Source organism: Octodon degus, unplaced genomic scaffold (assembly GCF_000260255.1).
Source record: "Octodon degus isolate 3935 unplaced genomic scaffold, OctDeg1.0 scaffold00147, whole genome shotgun sequence".
NCBI lineage: Eukaryota > Metazoa > Chordata > Mammalia > Rodentia > Octodontidae > Octodon > Octodon degus.
The window spans coordinates 2,188,356-2,206,429 of NW_004524723.1; the positions used below are offsets into that span (position 1 = coordinate 2,188,356).

General features: G+C 46.7%; 1 protein-coding gene and 1 pseudogene across 1 annotated transcript; one reads left to right on the forward strand and one right to left on the reverse strand.

Annotated features, from left to right (window-relative positions):
- Window positions 1-6: 6 nt before the first annotated feature.
- Window positions 7-12,639, reverse strand: Cx3cr1 (C-X3-C motif chemokine receptor 1). Its single transcript, XM_004642163.2, has 2 exons — window positions 12,358-12,639; window positions 7-1,228 (listed from the first exon to the last, which is right to left on the reverse strand). Exon 2 carries the CDS (start codon window positions 1,217-1,219, stop codon window positions 149-151), a length of 1,071 nt encoding a protein of 356 aa, XP_004642220.1. The 5' UTR covers window positions 1,220-1,228; window positions 12,358-12,639; the 3' UTR covers window positions 7-148.
- A 3,706-nt stretch (window positions 12,640-16,345) lies between these two features.
- On the forward strand, window positions 16,346-17,536 carry LOC101585654 (annotated as a pseudogene).
- The last annotated feature ends 538 nt before the right edge of the window (window positions 17,537-18,074 follow it).

Here is an 18,074-nt window from a genome sequence, read left to right on the forward strand (position 1 = left end):
CACAATTCTCAGAAAGACTCAGGTTGTGTTGTTAGTATCGAGTCCATATTTCTTCCATGTCAGAAGCAACAACAAAAATTGATCTTCTTTACTCAATGTCAGATTCAGGAACTTTGCATTTGTAAGGAGACAGGCTTTAGGGAGGCCTTCAGAGAAGGATGGACGTGTCTCCATCGCTCGTGTAGTGAGTGAAACTGCTGCTCACGATGCTCCCCTGCCTGCTCCTTTGTGACTCTGATATGGAGAAACTGACATGAACTGAAGGGCCGCACAGGACCGCCCTGCATTTCCTGTACAGGTGGGAAAGGTATTTTCTGAACTTCTCTCCAGCAAATGCATAGATAAAGGGGTTGAGGCAACAGTGGCTAAATGCCAAAGTCTCGGTCACGTTGAGGGCCAACTTCAGATTCCTCTTCAGGTCACAACTGGGGAAGAAGTGGTAGAGTTTGAGCGTTTCCAGGAAAACTGCAACATTGTAGGGTGTCCAGAAGAGGAAAAACACGATGACCACCAATAAGATGAGTTTGATGGCTCTAGATTTCTTCTGATTCTTGCAGTAAAACAGTGTTTGGATGATTCTGAAGTAGCAGAAGCTCATGATGAGCAGGGGCAGGAGGAAGCCAAAAACATTTGCTTCCACATTGCGGAGTACAGGCCAGATGTCCTGGAGGATGTCAGGGTAGTCACCCAGGCATTCTTTTTCTTTCTGCTTTGTGAACATGAACTGGGGTGCTGCCACCAGGATGGCTGCTGCCCAGACACCGAGGCTGATGGTGACGCCATGCTGCACAGTCCGGTTGTTCATGGAGTTGACTGCCAAGACGATGGCCAGGTACCTGTCAATGCTGATAATGGTGATAAAGAATATACCTCCAAAGAAGCCAATGAAGAAGAAGGCAGTCATGATTTTGCATGTTGCATTGTGGAGGCCTTCTTCGTTGATCACGTAGTGAGTCCAGAAGGGTAATGTGGCCACGAAGAGCAGATCAGACAAGGCCAGGTTCAGGAGGTAAATGTCAGTGACGCTCTTTGGTTTCTGGCTCTTGGTGAGAGCGAACACCACCAACAGATTTCCCACCAGACCAAAGGCAAAGACAAGAGAATAAAATATGGATAAGAAGATCGTCCCGAAGGCTACAATGTCTCCCACTTCACAGGCTTCTGCAGACTCATCATACTCAAAGTACACTTCGTTGGATTCAGGGTGGGAAGTGGGCATGGTGAAGGCCTGGATCAAAAGAGAAAACAAGTGGCAATGTTAGTCCTCAAAGAACAAATGTGGAATTCTGTCTGGCCCCATATAGAGGCCACAGTGTTTGGATGGCTACTACCTTTTCTACCCTCGCCTGCAACTGTCTTGTGAATCCCCATAGCACTCCTGGGGATGCAACAGATGCCTTTGGCAGAAGTGGCAATCAGGCCCGAGAGGTTCAAAGGGGTCTCTGAGAGGACTGGACCAAAGCCAAATATCAATGGCTCAGCCAGCATTTGGAGCCAGACTTTTTGGAAAATGAAATAGTTCTTTTTTGACTCTTCAAGTCTCTCCAAAAGGTCCCTAGCTTGACAAGTGTGTGGAGGTTGCAGGAAGGACCATGGGCAGAAAGTGACAAGTGAGATTGAATGGGATGATAGTGGAGGGGCTTCCTCCAGTCCCATCTTCTCCAGAGTAATTACCCTCTTCACTTTCACCTTTTCCACTCCTGCACCCTTGTTTCTCTTCCATGATTCTAGGCCAAGAGAGAGAGAGAGAGAGAGAGAGAGAGAGAGAGTTCTCAGGCACTCTCTCAGGGTCCTGACAGACTGACCCCAGAAGGGCTTCTTTTTTCTCCTCTCTCTTCTTGGAACCAACAGGACCTGCTCTTCCTCAGGAGGGATCAGTTAGAGTCACATACTGCAAGTGACTCTCTTGCTTTGGGTTGCTGAGGACTTTCCTGGTTTTAGCATGGAGAATCCCATGTAGGGGTGACATCTCAACTGCAAGCAAGCTGGGGCTGCTGGTTGTCCCACAGCCTTAGGAGAAGAGGAAGCATTGTCATGCAGCTACAGAAGGGTCACCTGATCTGAAGGCTGGGCTCCAGTGGTTAATTCACCTGGACATCATCAGCTGGTTTCCTACTTTGTGGTTTCGCCACTACTTTTATCTCCTGTTTCTTTCTGAGCAAGAACTGGAAAAGAAGACATTTCTGCACAGGTTGGGCATAAACCTTGTCCCATTTCCAGCCAAGACATTTTTGATATTTATTCAAGAGGTAACACACAGGGCAGCCCTTCCACATACAGGCCCTTCCACATACATATAAGGCAGCCCTTCCACATACAAGCATGCTTTGCAGTTATCTTAGCCTCCTTCCTTATCAAAAGTAAAAGCAAACCTCACACTTTTCCCGAAGGAGTTTCCACCACTCTCCACAGCCTGTCCATGGTGGTTTGACCCAGGTGGTGTGTCTATGGAAGAGGACTCACCCAGCCACGGCACTGCTTCTGCCTACCCAGTCTCTTCTGCAAGGAAGTGGGCTATGGCTGACCTCCTTAGGCCTCGAGGAGGTGCTCAACTATAGACAACTCTTTGCTACAGGCTGCAAGGACCCTTTCTAGGGAGCTGAACCTCAGGCTGTGAACTTCATCAATGAGTTTTATGCTGATCAATACAAAATGGCTGACATGTAGCTGATTTTTGAATGCTACAAACCTCAGTTTCATATGTCTTGAGGGAAAACAGCAATTACTGAGTACCTGTAGCTTGCCATAGACCATCATCTTCCTGGTGTGCTGCTGAAATAGTGAAGGCCTTGAAGGATGTGAGTGAGGGACCATGGGTTTGTAAATGCTAATTTCATTTCCTGTATTAGGTGAGGAAGCCCTTTGGGTCTTTGGACTGTCCAGGCTGCCTGTAGACTCTTGTTTTACCCCTACTCTGGCCATCCTAGACAGTTAGTATTTCAAGATTGTTCTAACTTTTCTTCTGGGGTGGGACAGTTACTTTGCAGCTTACTTTGGAGGGGTGGAAAGTAAGCCACTCCTTATGAAGCTTTTACTAAGCTGGTCTTACTGTTAGACATTCCATATGCTTTAGAGACTATTTACTCTTCTCTGCAATTCTGAAAGGGAAGTTATATCATTAATTTATGGCTGTTGAATGGCTCCAGGGATATTTGAGAGGAGAAAAAGATGAAGGTTGGGACAAAGTGTAGAGAAGACATGGGTAGCTAGATATAAGCAGCTGAGTGGCTGAGCATCAAGGGAGCCCCACTTTCAGCCCTAGCACTGGATAGCCCAGCTCAGGGAGGCCACACATCTGGGGACATCTTCTCTAGTTTGCACCGAGATCCTGAATAATAATAAGCCAGGAGTTGGTCCTGGTTGGAGGAGCTTGACACGCATGCAGCAAACATGCTCGAAATGCCACACACGGCACAGAGATCTGCCATTCCTCTCCCAGAAATCACTTAGCCCCCATCTCAGGTGTGAAGGGGCTTTCATTTCAGTGGGGGAAAATGCACGTATATCAACTTTGCTTAAGACAGAATCAGACAAGTGGGCCAGTACATCCTCTGCAGAAGCTGTGATCCCGCCCGAGTGGTGAGCACATTGCTTACTAGGACCCAGTGGCTGAACATAGTATCGGTCTGGCTTGGGCTGCTTCCTGACCTCAAGTGAGCACAGAACAACGTTCCGTCACCCTCTTTCTGGCTCTCTGGTGGCTCAGAGTCCCTTGCAAAGAAATGTCCCAGGTCTCACAGTAGCCCTCTCCGTGATGCCAGATGCCTTGCAATGTGAGCTGATCACCCCATATACCTTGAGCTCCACTAAGAGCCATTCTGGACCACGCTCCAGAGAGAGGTGCAGGGAGGACATCAACAAGCCCCTCGCATACCTCTAAGCCTCCTCAGCAGGCTGATGATGTTAAGTGCCTTGCTCACTGCACAGCCAGAAGTGGGAAGCAGGACAAAGCTGAGTCCCCCACCCCATTCTGCCATATTCCTCCCTCCCTCCCCAAAGATGAAGGACCAAGGAAGGAGAGGCAGGGGCACAATGGCTACCAAATAAAGCAGAGGGATGAACAGCCGTCCAAGCGACCATCCCAGTCCCCTCTCCCGCAGACTTACAGGTTCCTTGAGAGCCTGGGAATGAAGTAACACATTTGTACACTTGAGTTTATCTAGAGACATGCTCGTGCATGTATTCCAGGGACTTCAGGGACAAGGCAGAAGCAAGCTTGACATGGAGATGACAGGAAACCACCCCTGAGCCCCTCTGCAGGGCAGGGCACACCAAGCCACAGTACACCTTCAACTTTACCCAGCACCTGCTTATAAGTAAAAACAGAGCCAGGCAGGTCTGTAAATTCTGTTGCAGAACAATCTCTGTGATACTAGTGAGTGAGGTTCCCCCAGACAGGGAAAACTGCCATTTGTGGAAAGAAACATTGCGTGTTGTTGGTTAAAGTCTGAATATCTCTGGAGGAGCAGGAGTGAGAGGCTAGTGGTGGTGGGCCACAGTTACCACGGGAGGGCGGCTCTAGAGACCAGCAGCTGGGGGAAAAGTGAAGTAAGTTTTACTGCAAATACTTGGATTTTTTTTTTAATATGGACATGTATAACCTATTTTGATAATTGTTTTAATTGATTGACTTAGGAATTTAAAAATAGAAATATATGAATTATATAAAAAACTAAAAGAAGTAACTCAGTACAAATAATGCATGCTGCACATGCTCCTTAAGTGGCAGCTGGTGTACAAAGGGTTTATCTCTGCTTTCTGGGCAAACAGATGCACTCAGAGGGCGAGTAGCCCACTCCAGCCCCCAGCTTGTTGGTGGCAGGGCTGCATTTTGGGTCCAAATGTGTCCAGCTTCTGCCCACTCTTTAGCTTTGCATTATAGCCCTCCTGGCCCACCTCCCACAAGACTGGGAGATCCCCAGACTCTTCAGCTCTGTAGGCTGGTGTCCAACAGAGCAGAGGCCTGACAGAGAACAAAGGAAAATATTTACATATGGGTACATACTGCCCGAGACCACCTCATAAGGTTCCTTGGGCACAATGATGATGGCAACTACTATCCCTGAGGAGCTCACGGGGCATACAGTGTCCCTTGTGGTCATGTGCCAAAGGGCCCTTGAATTCTGAGAGCTCTGTAGATGCCTGGTGTGTTAATGGGTGAATGAATGAATGAATGAATGAATGAATGAATGAATGGCTTAGAAGAATAAGAAAAGAGTGGCACCAGCTGAAAGAGAGAAGCACGGCCTCCCTCCACCCGCAGTCAAGAATCAGTGTGCCTAGCCCAGCTTCCCCTCTATGCTACTGGACTTATCTGATTGTTGAACACTTCTGTGAGCAATTTCAGACCCGTCTTCCAGGCAAGTGTTGAAAAACATGGTGCCAGGCTGTGAGTCATGGGTGATACATGGTGTTGTCTCCCTGGAAAGAGATTTCTAGTCTTTGTGCTCAAGCCAGGCCTTACCAGGGAATACCCCAGAGCTGCGAGAGCAGCATCTACACCAGAAATCTGACACCGCTGCAGGACTTCCCCTTCACCAAGTTTCCACTGAACTTGATAGTTTCAGTGAGATGAGATGCCCTTTCAGGACGTGTGGGCCTGAGCTGAGTAGATCTCTCATTTCTAGGTCTCCTGAGATGTTCAAAGATTGGAGGTGAACCTGGAGAGAGGCCTCTTGGAAGCAGATGTGAGTGTGGCCAGACCTGGACAATGCTTTCTTTTTGTTTCTGAGAACCAAGTGTAAGAATTCAACCAGATAAATGCTTGTGGCATCTTGGTTCTAGGTTTATACCCATAGGGGTTGCAAGAAGCACATACTGGAGGGAGGACACCAATAAAGCTGAGACTGCACCTTGCATCTCAGCACCCAATAAAGCTGAGACTACTACCTGCACAGTAGTCAGCAAGAACCCAGGTCCTGACTAGGCTGTTTCAGGATCCCTGCACCCTCTAGTTGGTTAAGCCCGAGGTTTACCAACTGCTGCTGAGATGGGATAATCTGAGGCAAGCTGTGAAGCAGAGCTTGGCAAGTGTGTGTGTCCCATGCCCAAGTGAAGATGACTTCTGTACGACCTACTTTATAAAACTCCCACACTCCTCCACTGCCCATCCTGGTCCACTTCCTCTGGTCACTTCCTTTTCTCATGCCTACTCATTTGTTTTTTAACTCTTTTCCATGGGCGGAGTAGAAGGCATCCTTACCCACTATTTCCAATCAGCTTCCCTTTTCTATACTTCCTCCTCTCAGAGGCCGATCTATTTGTTTCCTTCTGTCTAGCATCCTTTTTTGTCCCTTTCCCTTTCTTTTGGCTTTGCATCCTGCTTACTGTTTTCCAATCTAATGCAACATCTCTTTGAGTATTACTTTCCTTGGTCCTTATTTCTAGTTTTTTCAAACCTTTGAGTGAAGCTTAAGTTTGGGGCCCAGTCTAAGGCCAAGAGACTTGTAAGGTTTATTTATTTTTTTTTTCTTGAAACAAATTAAATTAGAAAATTGCTTGAGCCCTGATCCAAACTTTCGGCCTTGGTGGGCTTGTCCTGATTTGATTAGTGTTCCAGAATCAGAAAGCCCCAGTTTAAACATGAGTGGCATGCAAAGGTTGTGTGTGTGCGTTGTGTTGTGTGTGTGTGTGTGTGTGTGCGCGCGCGTGCCTTTTTTAGTGTTGGAGATCTGATTCAGGTCCTTGTACATGTTAGACAAGTGCTGTTCCCCTGAGCTACATTCCCAGCCCAGAAAGTCCCAGCGTGGAAGGAGCAGAGCCTGCTGGCCCACACACCTGCTGATGTTACTCTCCGTGTGGAGTGCCAGGAACTCCCTTCACAGGCTCATATGAGCAATGGCAACAGAGGCTCATAGAGATTTGGGTGATGAAGTTCAAGCCCAGAGGCATCTCTGCACACAGCCATTCCTTGCACTATGCGGTGGTATCCTGGTAGGAAGGGTTGTCTGCAGAATTCTTTAAGCCACTTCTCTAGAAGTGGGACTGAGAAATAGTAAGCACGGGTCCTCTGAAAAGGAGCTGGCCCATGATGCAACCCTGAACTGGATGAGTTTCTTCCTTCTTCAGCTAAAACTCAGCAAGTGATCTTTAGGGAATGCTAAGTAGGAAATGGGGAGGGAAGGGTTTGCCCCTCTTGCCACCACTAGGTGGTCCTCATTGCCTGACTCCCAGAATCTACAAAGACTTTAAAAAAAGAAAGAAGAAAGAAGAAAGGAAGGAAGGAAGGAAAGAAGGAAGGAAGAGAGAGACAGTTTTCTCTAGAGAAGACAAGGCTAAATGCTGATGGGTCAGCTTATTTCCTGCCCCCCCATTACATTACAGTGCTTCTAAAGGCCACGTAGTTCACAGGGGCCCACACATTCAATGCAGACTAATGTCTGAGAGACCTTGCTCTAGCTCTGCCTCAGTTGCCTGAGATGTGAAAGGAAAGCATGAGTCCAATCTCCTCTGAGGACTTTGCCAGCTCTGACAGCTCAAGAATCAACACTATGAAGACAAGCACAAGTCTTAGGTGAAGGGCTTGTGAGAATGTGGTTTGCTGTCCAGAGAATGGCTTCCCACGGCTTCCCAGGAAGCAGGGAACAGCCTATGAGTGTTCAGATGAGGTTCTGTTGGAGACAGCTGTATCTGTTGCTCTCTGAAGAGTTTGGCATTTACTCCAGTACTTTGTACTGGAGAGGAGTTTTCAGCTCGCTGCCATGCCCAGAGATATGGGTGCTGGGGAAGCCAGATGTTACCAGATCCTGATAGTTTTTCCATATAGGGTGACAGCTCTTTTTTTGACACAGATGCAGTATGAGCTAAGGCTAAAGGCAGATGAGTGGTCTTGAATTCCATTCCAAGTGGCTATTAGGGAAAAGTTCACAACATGCACTGAGTATGCTGTGGTAATGAGCCCACCTAAAATCATACAGCATTGTGCCCTCCAAGGCTTGATATGGGGCATGCACCCAGGCTACAAAGCAGCAAGAACAAGAGAAAACCATATCCCGGGCGCAGACTCTTGGGGTTAGTGAGCTGCCCCTTTCCAAAATCTGCCACCGTCTGGGTTTTGACACCCCCTCCCTTTTCCTCTTTCAAGTACTTTATGGTTTTTATTGTTTCTGTCCAAGTAAATGGTAAACACTTGAAAAGAAATATTCTACCACTTTTTTAAAAACTAAGCTTTGTAATGGAGAGATGGATCTATTAATTATTAATGAAGTCAATATAATTGAACACCTTTACCATGTACTAGTGAAGGGGAAATGAAAATTAAACACAAGAGACTTAGTTCTCCTTGTTGAAAATAAAGAGATTTTCTTCACTTCCTCTTTTTTTTTTTTTTTTTTTTTTCCTTAGAGCATTTGCTTTAGAAAACCCTTAAGTACTTTCTTTTCTCCTGGAAAGTGGACAAATCTTTTAGAAACCTTACTGGCTTTGGTCTGCTCTGTGACCTAGGAAGGTCTTTCTCCAGCACCTGGCCATCATCTCTTCAAAATGTAGGCAGCAAAGCCCTGTGTCCCCACTTGTGGGGGAGATAGGGCCAAACTTCTGTACCTTGCTGCAGGCATCCACCCCTCACCACTAAGACCAGAGAAGCTCTTTCTCCTCTAGATGTAGCCATTTAGCTAAAATGAGTGGGCCTCCTACCCATCAGGTCAAGTTAGGATGAGCTAGTGTGACAAATAGTGCTGTCTAGTCCTCTATTGTTTGTCTTGTGAACACGACTTAACACAGTGCACCTGATTGGCTACAAAAGGGTGATATTTCTTTCTGTCTTAACAGTCTCTTAGCAGACAGCTCAGGATTGCACTGTTGATCCTGCTGCACCTGTGAGAGACTTTAGTGTAGGTCCAGTACAGACAGTGTTGCCTAGTGCATCTCCTACAACTGGATGCACTTGAAAAGCTCAATGTTGAGCCAAAGAAACCTGACCAAAAAGCAGATCTATGTATGATCCACGTATGCAGAGATCAAAGATAGGCAAAGCCAACCATGTTGTTTAAAGATGCAAATATAGATTGGGTCAAATGGAAAGGTAAGGATGCAGTCATCCTAAAAGCCAAGATTGTGGTTACTTAAAGGGAAAGCAGTTACTGTTAGGCAGTATCATGAAGGAGGCTTCAGGGTTTTGCCAATGTTCTTTTCATTTAACTGGATGGTTGTTAGGTGGGAGATTAATTTTAACAAGGGCTTAACCTGGATATTGTTCTGATACTATCCTTTCAGTGTGTTATATTCAACAATAAGCACAGGCTTAAGGTAAGAAACAAAAGTGGGCTGAAGATACTTCAGGAAATAGAATACAGATATTTTCCCCCTCTGCCAAGACTCACAATGCAAAATAGTTGCACTTTGGCCAAATAAGAAGACAAGGTGGTTGAAGCACCCACTCTGACCAGAGATCACAAAAATTTTCCCTTGGGGCTGGGGACACTCAGAGTCCTGAGTTCAATCCCTCATACAGGGAAAAAAAAAAAAAAAAAGTTCCCCACAAGGCAACCTAATGTGAAATCTCCCTCCTGCCAAGACGAGTGTCAGCGGCAAGGTTCAGCTACAACCTGTCTTTCCCAAGCAGCATGAGGGACACCGGGGTCCAGCCTTGTAGCACTCCCAGATGCTTGGGAAGCTGAACAAGTCTTCAGAAAAGTCACCCAAGATCTAGACTCTGCCATGCTGGGTCCTTTGCTCCACGGGACTGTGACCTGCTGTAAGAAGCCCAAATTCTCCTCCCCAGTAGCTTGTCCTGCACAGATACTGATTCTGAACGTCTTCAGACTCAGGACACTGCGACAGAGGCAGGGCTGGGGAGGAGCAGCTGGAGGCCCTCGATCTGGGGAAGGAGGTTCTCTGAGGCTGCAGCCTGTGGCTGGGGAGGCCGTGCCTTACTTGGCTGCCCTTCCACAGCTGTCCTAGTGGAAGGGCTGCCTCCCGGCAGTGGGGCTGGGGCAGGCAATAGAGGGTGGGTCTGAACCCAGTCAGCACTAACACCGTGGATCTCTCATAACCTACTTCGGAAGCAGTAAGGATTACAAAGTTACCCAAACCTTCTAAGCCTCAGTTCCCCCCGTAATAATAGCATACTTTTTTTTTTTTTTTTTTTAGCACCAGCAATGTGCTTGGGACTTTCATATTCCTTGTTCCTGATCCTTAACGGAAGTCGATGCGTACCCATTTCTGGCTTGCAGGACTCACCAGCAGGGTGCGCTGTAACAAGAGAAAGCAGGCTTCCCAAGGTGTAGTGCTGAGCAGGGAAGGGCACAAGGACCCCTGCACTTGCCTGAACAGGCATTTATTCTGCTGAGCAATCTCGTCGCCAGCTTTCCTGTGTGCCTTGTGAGAGCACAGTGGAGCAAAATGGAGAAAGATGAGGGTCCACTCAGGCCTCCTGGAGCCACTCCTCTCTCCCAAGGGCCCTTAGCAACCATCCCTGCCCCACCCCAAGCCACAGTGGTCCTGGGGCTCAGCACCCAGAGGCCCGTCGCGCCCTGCCACTTCTCCAGATGCCCCAGCCCCCTCCACCAGCAGCGCTGAGCAGGGAAGTTTCCTGGCCTTTCACAGGGTTCATTCTTCTCCACTTTGGGCTTAGTTTCTTTCTATTTCAAGTATTACACCTTAAGTATTTGAAAAGAAAGCACAGCAAAGCTAAGCCAAGGCTTCTGGGGGAGGGGGAAAAACCCTAAAATCACATGCCTTTTCCTGAACTCAGCTGTAAATTCACAAAACAGGGCTTTGGGACTCAAACTGTGATTGTCACAGCCCTGAGGCAAAGCAAGCAGCAGCTAGGGTCCTCTGAAAAGGCAGTGGCACATTTCCTGGTCCTGCTCTTGGAATTTCTTTCCAAAGGCTACATTTTTCAGTGACACAAGCTTTCTGAGCTTCCGAGTCCTCACAATAGTCAATAAGAGCATCTGTCAAAGTTGAACAATAAATTAGTGCCAGCAGTTTATTAATTAAAACAGTTTTGATGGTAAATGCAATAAGTGCTCTGTTATCGTTTGTGTTTAGATGTCCTCCAAAGCCTCATGCAGTTGGGGAGAGGCTTCTGGAGTTTGTGATTGATTCTTGATCCAACGCTGGGATTATGGGTGTGTGTGCGGGGGGGGGGGGCACTCTGCATTGCAATGTGAGGAGGGGGACAGGCTAGCTAGCTGCCTGAGCTACTGCCACCCCCTTTGAGCTCTTGCTCTTTGCCGCTGCCATGAAAAGCTGCTTTCTGCCATGTGCCACTCTGCCTTGGAGCCAGGCAAGTTTGGACTGAAACCATGAACTAAATAAACCTTTCCTTCCCTAATTTTGAGTGTTAGGTATTTGAGTTTTATTTATTTATTTATTGATTTATTTATTTGCAGAACCAGGGATTGAACTCAGGCCCTTGAGCTTGCCGGGGAAGCACTTATTCCACTGAGCCATCTCCACGGCCCCTATTTGTTTATTTTTTGCAGAACCGGGGATTGAACTCAGGTCCTTGCACTTGCCAGGTCAAGTGCTTACTCCACTGAGCTATCTCCCCAGCCCCCGAGTGTTAGGTATTTGTCCCAGCAACGAGAGAAGATTAACTAAGACATGCTCTATATGAAGGCTGTAGATAGAGCCGGGTGTGGCATTACACTCTTGTAATACCAGCACTCCAGAGGCTAAGGGAGGAGGATGGTCTTAAGTTTAAGACCAGCCTGGGCTACATAGAGAGCTGAACTCATTGTGAGATCTTGACCAAAAAAAAAAAAAAAAAAAAAGAGAAGAAAAGAAAAAATTGTAGATCTTTTATTAGCTTTTCTGCATTTATACTTCATACATGTCTTATATTTATATTTATAGTAAAATACAAATATCATCAAATACTTGTTATTATTAAATTTTCAAGCATATTTAAAAGTAGAGAAAATATTTTGGTATCCAACACCCAGTTCCAGCTATTAACTTTCAGGGGCAACATTGCCTGTATTCCCAAGTCATAGCTCTACTGGATCATTTCATTTTATCTATAAACTTTTAGGTGTGGATGTCCAAAGGCTAAGGACTCTCACATAAAACATCAATACTATTTCTCATCTTTAAAAAAAGGAACAATTCTTCATTATCCACCAGATGTAAGTTCATCTCACACTCTTTTTAGTCACGGTCAAATCAAGTTCTTCCCATGTCCCTAAAATGCAATCACTAAGGGTTCTAATCATGTTCCATTATGTGAGAGGGTAGAGTCTCAGCCCCCAATACATCCCACTCTTGCATTTCTTGGATATATTTAGGTTGTATCAGCCTCAGGAAAATGGTCTGCAGTGTGGGCACAGACAGCAAATCACATTGCTACTTACTCCAGCCACTGGGTCTACCCCACCATGCTCACAGGTACCCAGCAGTCTTTGTGCCTACCTGGGGCAGACAGGAACAGAACCTCAGGATATGCCACTCAGCCTCTTGTCCCACGCAGACTCCACCAGTGACAAGTGTTTCCTTTTCTCTCTCTCTGAAGGCATCTTTATTGCAAAGTTAGCCAATAGCGTCTGGTTTCCTGTGAGGAAGACTTTCTAGATGCAAGTCAGCTTTGCAAGCTCCAGGCTGCAGACCAGCTGACCACAGGAGGGTCTAAACTTAATCATGAAAGACTGGAGCAGAGCTTGGGGTGCATCTGGAGGTAGCAGGAGAGTTGGGGGCTGTGCCATTTGCCCTCCCCCTGTGTGCAGGTCTGGGTGCAGGTCCTGTGGGTGGCACAACACAGTGGGCACCTTCAGGCAAGCGAGGGGAGTTCACAGAGCCTTCACTTTCCTGCCTGGAGAAGGCATCCATAGTACACCCTAGCAAGCACTGGAACACAGATAATGGGCCCCATCCCTGCTCCTCAGGGTGCTTCAAGGCACTGCGCACCCCGCCCTGGCAGGATGAGTCAACTCTGCATCTGTGTGAGATACTGGGAGACGAGTATATGCGCTGAGCTCCAGGAATGCATATGCAGCTTGACATCTGTCTCCAGAGGAGGAAGTCCCTTGCAAGACCCCTTTCTTCCTTTCCATCCTGGCCTCAAGACTCTCTGGCTCTCCCTTGCCACTGGCCCTTCCACCCCAGTACCCTCTCGGGCCCACTGTGGCCAGCTGCCTTGGCCCTGGCCCTGCCTTAACTCTTCCATTCCTTCCTGTGCTTCTTGCAGGGAGCTGGCCAACACTGCTTTTCTTTCCATCCCACATGTCAGTGCATGTCAGTGACTTCCACTGGGAAAGGTCTTCATCTCCCCCAGGCCCTAGTGGCTCCTCATGCCTAGGCAAGTCCTTCCTTCATGTCTTTCCCTTTGACATTCCTCCTTGTTATTCTTTACTCAAAAGCCAGAGAGCTCTTCCTAAACCCCACATCTGCCAAAACAAAATCTCCAGTACCTCCTCATCCTCAGCCTTTTAAGCATGGTCTTGTGTGATGGCCCCTTCTTATTTCCCACTTGCCTCTGACCACTTCCACTTCCTCTTGAGTGCCATCCCCTCCCACCCCACCTCGCAGGGCTGTGGGACCTTGATTTTACCCTTCCTCTTTGAAGCTAACAAGCCAGCCTCCTCAGTTGGAGAGATGCTGTAGCAGATAGGACTGAGGAACAGCAGGCAGGCTAGGTATCAGCCCGCTCCTATGAGTTCTCTCGCCCCCAAGTGCATGGGTGATGCCTGCAGGCCTGAGTGCCTGTGTGTGTGGACATGGTAAGAGGGGATCTCTGAGCCTGGCTGCCTGTTGCTCTACAGCAGGCAGGAAGCAAGTCTGCTCTTCAGTCCTGAGGAAGATGGTTTCTCATTCCTCTAGGATACTCTCAGTAAATGACTCTAAGAAATGGTCCAAGTCAGAAAGGGCTGGGTCTCCGCCTTCTAGGCACATTCAGAGACAGGAAGCATGCAGGCAGCCTTCGCACTACTCCCTACCTCCTCAGGCTTCTGTCAAGGAATCTGTGACTCTGCCAGGGGACTCTCTTCTCCTGGGCCTCCTTACCTCCTCTCAGCACTCTCACCCTGCTGTAGCCTCATTCCTTAGACCTCATCTCTATTCCTCTTGGCCAAGCCCCATTGACACAAGCCTTGTTGGAGCTGCCCTTGATGGTGCACACCCTCATTTTCTCTTCCGGTTGAGGCAGTCAGTGCTGGTGGAAACCTGCATTCTGTTAGGCAGAGAAACATGGGTGTGGTGGGCTGACTGAGAAGTAGGGCTGAGGCTGTGAGCATGGTGGGGACAGGCAGGCGAGGACCAGAAACTTTGTTTGAGTACTGCTTGTGAGACTAATGGAACTGGCATGGAAGAGAGTAGTTAGGCCATGTTTCTATCCTGAGATATTCCTCTGTTATGCTATGGGCTCTGGGAGCTCTGGGGAAAGCCACAACAAATAATTGTGCAACACTGTATGTATGCATGCTGGGCAGTATCTCAAGCCACCCCCACACATGAATTTACATCATCCCTCCCTCAGTCCCACAGAGCGGGCACCACACAGCTCATATGTGGCATGGCCAGGAGATGCGTGCAGCCCCAGATCACTCTATGCCATGTACTCCAAAGGACTGATGCAAAGGGCTGGGGAGATGGCTCAGTGGAATAAGCACTTCCCCGGCAAGTGCAAGGGCCTGAGTTCAATCCCTGGTTCCACAAAAAACAAAACAAAACAAAACAAAAAACTATTCTCAAAGGACTGATGCTCTTCTAAGGGAATGGAAGTTGGTGGGCTCTTGTGCTTTATGTACAATATACAGCCCCAAAGACAGTATTTGCATGGAGTTAAATTTTCTTAGTAGTGGGTGGTCATACTCTTATAATGTTTAAAAAGATTTGCTTGGGGGTGATAAGGAAAAAAACTTGAGGAGCCCTCATCCAAGCTCTTAGTTAGACTGCCGTGCTGTGTCTCACATTGTAAACCCAGAGTTGTAGAATAACATGACAAAATGAAATTAGTACAGACCGCTAAGTTAAGTAGAAATTAATATGTAGCCAGAGAGGGATTGGGCCACTAAGGAAGTCAACACACAAAAAAGTAAAGATACCAGGATTGTGGTTGGGGGCAAATCTGAAGAGAGCCAGGTCTCAAAAACCAGGCCTGCAGCCTTCCTTGAAATGAACTACAACTTGAGATTATACTGTAATCAGCAGCCCAGTGTGGTTAGATGGGCATCAGATGCGTAGGTGGTGACCAGAACAGCCTGGCCCACACTCCCCTCCCTTTCCAGGAATGCCTCTGCTCTTTCTGTTGGCTCAATAGTAGCTAAGCAGCTATACTTGCAATCCTACAGGTTAATTGTAGTCTGACCCACACTGTACCCACATTGTGACTTTGCTGTATAAATTTTTCTGCTAAAAAATACCTCTGGAAGCTACCTATTCAAGACCCTTCCTGGAAATCCAGGAGCTATATTCTGCTCATTTCCAATGAAACTCTCCTAACTTTCTCCTCTGGCTTGAGAATTCATTCTTTAACATTGTGAGACCACCATCTCAGTTTATCAGATGTCAGAGAGGCTGGGAGTTGTTTTTCCATATTAATATCATCATGAAAATAAGTCAGTGACTGGATGTGAGGATAAAAAAGCTGCTAGGATAAAAGAGAAGGAGCTGATAAATAGCAAGTCTTTCTCCATGTCAAGTACTGTACTTGTTCAGATTGTCCATAATATAACACCCTCCAATTATTGTTATTTCCACTTTCAGTTGAAGAGATGAGGAGAAAAGAGTGAGTCTTAGGTCAATCCAGGATTTGAACACTGTGACTCCAACATAGATGGAGTGATAGAGGAGGACTTCGTTGAAAAATAATGTAGGGAGACTCCAAAGATAGTTTCTTGCTTCACGAATCAAAAGCCATATGCACGGAGGTTTCAAAAGCTAGATGAACCCAGCAGTTGTTCTGAGTTCTGAGCTCAGTTGGCCCCCTTCCAAGATGGCTCCCAGCCAATTGCCTCTCCTGCAGGATGTCCGAACCCTCAGTACTCATCCCCAGCTGGTGTGGTGCATCTACTGTTCCTTTCTATTGCTGTTTCTCTCTGTGGAGGCTTCTGGTGTTGCCAGCAGTCACTGTGTGTCAGGCAGTGTGGGGAAGCACTCAGACTGCTTCAAAGCTCAGGAACATCTAAGAACACCTGAGGATGTGACCCCACTTGTCTAGCACAAGTGCACAGTGGGATGCCATTATGTAACGGTGACTTATTACAGGTAAACGTGCATGTGTTGGTTACAGTACTATGTAAGAATGTAAATATAAGATAACACCTGTATAAGAATTGCACAAAGATGCAGGTGGCTCTTGCACTCATGCTCCGCTTTGCTCTGTGCTGCCTGTTGTTGTTGCTGATGTCTTGTACATGTGTGTTAACCTTGGGACTCCACCCAAGGAAATCTCCCTTGGGTTCCCATGAGCAGGCCAACAACTGATGTAGTTGGCAGGACATTGAGGTGAGTAGTCCTTTGGAAGATATGGAAACAGCACCGGAAGGCAAGGGAGAGACCCAGGGAACAGCTAATAAGTGACCCCACCCTTGCCATGACTACCTGTAGCCACCTTCTTGGCTTAAAATGCCCTGGAGGACTGGAAGACAGTCTGTTTGGAACCTGGGGATGCCTTTGAAGACTTAGAAGCAATAAGCGGACAAATTCCTTTCTCTTCTGTGAAATGTTGGGGCAGGTGGCCTGATTGTTCTTTACTCTCTTCTGCTGCATAAATCAAGAGGCCAGGCATCCATTCAGATTTGGACAAGATCAGCTACTCCTTGCCACAGGATTAAGCAATGGTCGTATTAAAATATGGGATGTATACACAGGAAAACTCCCCCTTAATTTGGTAGATCATATTGAAGTGATCAGAGATTTAACTTTTGCTCCAGATGGGAGCTTGATCCTAGCATCAGCTTCAAGAGACAAAACTCTCAGAGTGTGGGACCTAAAAGATGATGGAAACATGATGAAGATATTGAGAGGGCATCAGAATTGGGTATTCAGCTGTGCATTCTCTCCTGACTCTTCAATGCTGTGTTCAATTGGAGCGAGTAAAGCAGTTTTCCTTTGGAATATAGATACATATACCATGATATGGAAACTAGAAGGGCATCACCATGATGTTGTAGCTTGTAACTTTTCTCCTGATGGAGCGTTACTGGCTACTGCATCTTATGATACTCATGTGTATATCTGGAATCCACATAATGGAGACATTCTGATGGAATTTGGGCACCTGTTTCCCCCGCCTACTCCAATATTTGCCAAAGGAGCAAACGACCGATGGGTACGGTCTGTATCTTTTAGTCATGATGGACTGCACATTGCAAGCCTTGCTGATGATAAAATGGTGAGGTTCTGGAGAATCGGTGAGGATTACCTAGTTCAAGTTGCACCTCTGAGAAATGGTCTGTGCTGTGCCTTCTCTCTGATGGCAGTGTTCTAGCTGCTGGGACACATGATGGAAGTGTGTATTTTTGGGCCACTCCAAGACAAGTTGCTAGCCTTTAGCATTTGTGTCACGTCAATCCGAAGAGTGATGCCCACCCAAGAAGTCCAGAAGCTGCCAATTCCTTCCAAAGTTTTGGAGTTTCTTTTATATCATATTTAGTCAGCTTTTTAAAAATATATTGGGAATTGTACTCAGGACCTCCTGCTTGCCAGGCAGGCACTAGGCCATGGAGCTAAACTCCCAGCCCTTGTATTTTATTTAGAAGACTGCCTTCCCTAGTAGTAGGGACTGACAGGATACACTCAACATGAACCTCAAGCTTTACTGATGTCAAGTCTGTTTTTAGAGGTTTAGAAGATTTATTTAATTTGATACCTTTCTTGTATGGCATTTTACCAGTTGAGCTTTTAAAATATTATTTATAGACTATAGTATTTCTGAACACATTAAATGTAAATTGTATTAGAGTACCTGTGAAAACAAATACATGCATGTATATATTTAGATCCAAGCTGCTATGTGTTGCATGGACCCTTTTGCTTTTCTGATTTTTCCAATCTGTATATACTGCTTCAATAAAGCCATCACATGTGTAATTGCTATAAAGTGGAAGGAAATTTTTTTTAAATTTGGGACACTGAATTTGGTGAGAAGTATTGACTTAAGAAATCTGAATTGCTTCATTCAGAGTGAATTT

Excerpts from the sequence above, each read along its gene's own strand:
- Cx3cr1 (XM_004642163.2), bottom strand. The coding sequence starts at position 1,219 with ATGCCCACTTCCCACCCTGAATCCAACGAAGTGTACTTTGAGTATGAT.